This window comes from Brassica oleracea, chromosome C3, assembly GCF_000695525.1.
Source record: "Brassica oleracea var. oleracea cultivar TO1000 chromosome C3, BOL, whole genome shotgun sequence".
Classification (NCBI taxonomy): domain Eukaryota; kingdom Viridiplantae; phylum Streptophyta; class Magnoliopsida; order Brassicales; family Brassicaceae; genus Brassica; species Brassica oleracea.
Window position 1 is genome coordinate 44,463,071 of NC_027750.1, and position 4,355 is coordinate 44,467,425.

Genomic DNA, 4,355 nt, shown 5'->3' on the forward strand with positions numbered 1-4,355 from the left:
ATCCCTCTGTATGATTAATCTGAAATCCAAAATGGGTTTAAGAGGAATCATGAAGAGTAGTGAGTAATCACCATTTGAATTCATGGGTTAGGAAGATTAAGGGTGATTAGGTTAGAGCTAGGATGTTTTAGAGTAGATCATTCCAAAACCTTGCTAGTAGAGTAATCATAATGCATCTTCTGAGTTAGCTTCTCAAAAGTTGATCTTTAGGCATTTCCCACCCAAAAGGTGTTCGATGAAATGCCTGAAACAACTCTTCTAAGCTTTTAGCATATTTTGCCAAAGACATTTGTTGTTAGAAATGCTAAGATAGCTTTAGACCTGTTAGTAATGATTTCTTCCATATTATTCAACCGAAGAGATTTGTTGTTTGAAATGTGTTAGTAAATGAACATTCATCTAGACATAGAGTTTGTTTAGAATCGTGTCTAAGCTTAAGGTTGATAGTTTGATTGTTCGTTTGCCATCCTTAGTTCGAAACTTGATCACCCAAGGTCTAATTCCTATGCCCATGAGTTCTCATTTCCTTAGTTAAGAAAGTCATCTCATTAACCGTTTTTATTATTCTGAAACTGCATTAGTAATAATCATTAGTTTAGAAAACCTTTAAAATCATCGGTTGCACTTAGATTAAGTAAGTACTTGCATTCTCAGTGCTTGAAATCCCTTGGAATTGGTTCGACAATCATTTATACTACAACATTTGTCTTAGGAGCCTTGAAAACTCCTAATATCAGGGAGTTGGAGGTGTCTATCCCTTTGGAGACCTATGGGACAGAAGATATGTGATCATGAAGATGAACGGAGCCTGTGGCTACCCCTTGTTTTGGCGTTCGGTTGGTAAGTTGCTTCGATGATCCTTTCTTAGAATAATGTCCGATTTTGGTGTTGAATCATGAAGTTTTCTTCTTTCTTTCTAGATGTGTCTCGCCCTGTTTCTTTTGTTGGAGAAGCATTGGTGAAGCTTGCGATGGGAATCCCTAGCGATTCCAGTGGGTGTCGTTTTTGACGAGTCAGGAGACCTTACGCCATAGCCGGATTTGGGGTGAGATCACTTGCTCTTTTTATTCTCTTGATCTTCATTCTGAACTCCTCCTTTTTATTTATTTATAGGAAGTGCCCTTTGTTTGTCGATATCTGCTGTGCACGATGATTATCATAAGGCTAAGACTTGGAGGAGGTATCTTCACTCTCCTTCATACCCATGATCGATTCTCCAGCGCATAGCTCGTCCTCTTTGTCAACAGCTCTCTCCACTGGTTCTCGCGGTAACATAGCAGTTGGTCCTCGTCAACGTTCTATGGGAAGTGATCTCCGTCGGTTGCGCGACGAAATTCCCCTACTCCGGGATCAGATACGAGACTCGATGATCCAGAAGGAGCTTGCCATTCAGAGAACCCGAGTATCGACTCGATGGGGGCTCATGAAGGAATGGTTGGAGAAGAATACCGACCACTAGAACCCTGAGGGGGAATATCGTTGATATTTACTCGTGGTCGGAGGAGGGGGCCCGCTGGGGGACTTTTGATTTACAACGTCTCCGCCTTCTGTGACCGGGCCCAGACCGTAATCTATTTTTAATATTCTGCTTTCTTTGCTTTGAACGAAAACTCTTTGTCATGGAATAATTGCCCTTCGTGGCTCCTTCTCTTTTGAATGTACTTTGGTTTTTGCACTTTGGTTTTCTCGGATTATCTTGATTTACTTCTAACATATTAGACTTCTTAGCTGTTTGCTAAGTTGAGCCTTTGCGTCAGGATTCCTTTGCTGCAGGGATGAGTCACATTCTACCCTTCGTAGATAGGTTGCTCGTGATCTTGTTTTGAAAAGATGATAGGCCCTTTTTTCAGGAACCGCAGGTTACTCTCAGGTTTACGAGGTGGACCCAGAGATTTTAGATGGAACCTGCAAGGTTTAACTTTGAACCCAGAGGTTTAAGTTTTCTAAAACATGGACTTGGAACCCGGAGGTCACATAAGGACCCGAAGGTTGTTTTTGGGAACCCGGGGGTTCTTCTCTAGATCATGAGATCGCATTAAGAACCCGGAGGTTACATGGGAATCCAGAGGTTTTCCTTTTGGATCCTGAGATCGTGTTTGGAAGCCGGAGGTTCTTTTTAGATCATGGGATCATATTTGGAATCCGGAGGTTTTTCTTTAGATCCTGAGATCGTATTTGGAACCCAGAGGTCACGTAAGGATCCGAAAGTCATCTTGGGAACCCAGAGGTTTCCCTTTTCGGATCATAAGATCGTATTTGGACCCGGAGTTCCCGTGGGAACCCGAAATGTTTGGTTTTTCATGGACCGTACTCCCCCTTCCTAGGCAAGACTACTACCGGTACCTGTTCGGATCTCGCATTCTGCCGCTCGGAAGCTGGCCACTATCGATTTCCTATGCTGCATGCTTCTTCTGCAGGAAGCCACTATCAGACATAGGGAGTGCCGGTGTGGATCTACCTGGTGTAGTGGATCAAGCCACTAGCAGGGATTTTAATGTGCTCCTGGAATTTTGCACTTTTGCTCCCTCTATTTCAAAGTACTTTTGCAATTATATCTTGTGTTCCCTGTATTGTGTAGCACGTACTGTTTTAATACATGTACTTTTCACATGTGGTACTATAGGGACCCCGATGCGCCTTAGGCTGCACCGGGGTTTAGGTAGTTTTGACAGCATACTCAGGCTTGTGCAGACCCATTCCTGCTTTATGTCTCATACCCATTTATTTTTCCATGGACGTGCCACTTTTTTGGTAAGGGTTGGCCATGATCGGAGGTCTCTTGGGACCTGATCCAGCTCTTATGCCCCTTTAAGTATAGTGGTTTTCCTACTACTCTAATAGTCAGAACTATTTTATTATATAAGCTTTGTCCGTAGACGTTTAGCATACATAGGAGTAGGAAACCATAGTGCTTAAATTGGATATAGTAAAGCAATAGAAATCATGATCTGGAGATCGTTTTTAGAAATCATAAGCTTTGAGGTGTAAGGCGTTCCAGCAGTTGGGTTGTATTTTACCTTTGCTATCTTGCAGCCTGTAGGGTCCTACTCCCCGCACCTCGATTATCTTATAGGGTCCTTCCCACCCGGGGGGCGAGTTTCCCTGCTGCTTTCTCTTTGGTGTTGTCACTTACTCGTCGCAGAACCCAATCCCCTTGCTGGAAGGTCCTGGTTCTGACTTTCTTGTTGTAGTTCTTGGCGACATCTTGCTGGTAGGACCAGTTTCTTAGTCGAGCAGCTTCTCTCCTTTCGTCGAGTGGGTCGAGGCTCAGTGACATCAGTTCATCATTCTCTTCTTGAGAGGTAGACCCTGGGACCGTTGTTCTCACGTGCATTTCCGTGGGTATTATGGCCTCAGTACCGTAGACCAGCGGGTAGGGAGTTCCTGCGTCGCTGTCTTGGGCGAGGTCCGGTAGGCCCCGAGGACTCCATGTAGTTCTTCTGTCCATTTCCCGTGAGAACCCTCCAATCGCATCTTCAGAATGTTAACCACGGTCTTGTTCGTGGATTCGGCTTGTCTGTTGGACTGGGGGTGTCGGGGTGTAGCGAAGGTGAGCTTTATGCCCCAGTCCTTGCAAAACTCCTTGAAGTTGTGGCTTGTGAACTGGGGTCCGTTGTCGGTGACAATCTCTTGTGGAACCCCAAAGCGGGTGATCATGTTCGTCCACATGAACTTTTGGATCTAAAGGTATGTTATTCGGCTGAGTGCTTCTGCATCAACCCATTTCGAGAAGTAGTCAGTTACTACCGGGAGGAAGACCTTTAGCCCCGACGCTGTAGGGATTTTTTCCACTTTATCCATGCTCCACTTTCTGAAGGGCCATGGTGAGCTTATGGATTTGAGGTTTCCCGGAGGGAGTTTGGAAACTGGAGCATACCTTTGACACTGATCGTAATGTTTAGCTTGCTTGTTGGCGTCTGCGGCCATCGTGGGCCAATAGTAGCTTGCCCTTCAGGCCCTTAGCACCAGGCTTCTGCCACTAGAGTGCAATCCACGGTCTCCCTCATGTAGTTCTACGAGGATCCTAGCAGCTTCTCCGGGAGTGACACATATCAGGTACGGGCCGGAGAAGGACCTTTGATATAATTTCTCTTGGGAGATGCAATACCTTACAGCTTCCTTCTTGATATTTCTGCTATCATTGCGGTCTTCCGGGAGAATGTCATTCTCTAAGTATCGGATTACGGGGGTCATCCAGGTTTCTTTCTCTTCGACAGCGGAGATCTCTTCGTATTGCGATTCCTCCAGGGTGGCTGGCCATTGAAGCACGAGCAAGGGGATGCTCATCTTGCTATTTGTTTCGAGAGCGGACCATAGATTGGCCAGAGCATTGGCTTGCGAGTTCTGCCCCCTAG

At 45.3% G+C, this 4,355-nt stretch overlaps 1 protein-coding gene across 1 annotated transcript; it reads right to left on the bottom strand.

Moving 5' to 3' along the window:
• Window positions 1-3,067: 3,067 nt before the first annotated feature.
• Window positions 3,068-3,448, bottom strand: LOC106330707. The gene has a single exon (XM_013769137.1). The coding sequence runs from the start codon at window positions 3,446-3,448 to the stop codon at window positions 3,068-3,070; it is 381 nt and encodes a 126-aa protein (XP_013624591.1).
• Window positions 3,449-4,355: the final 907 nt, after the last annotated feature.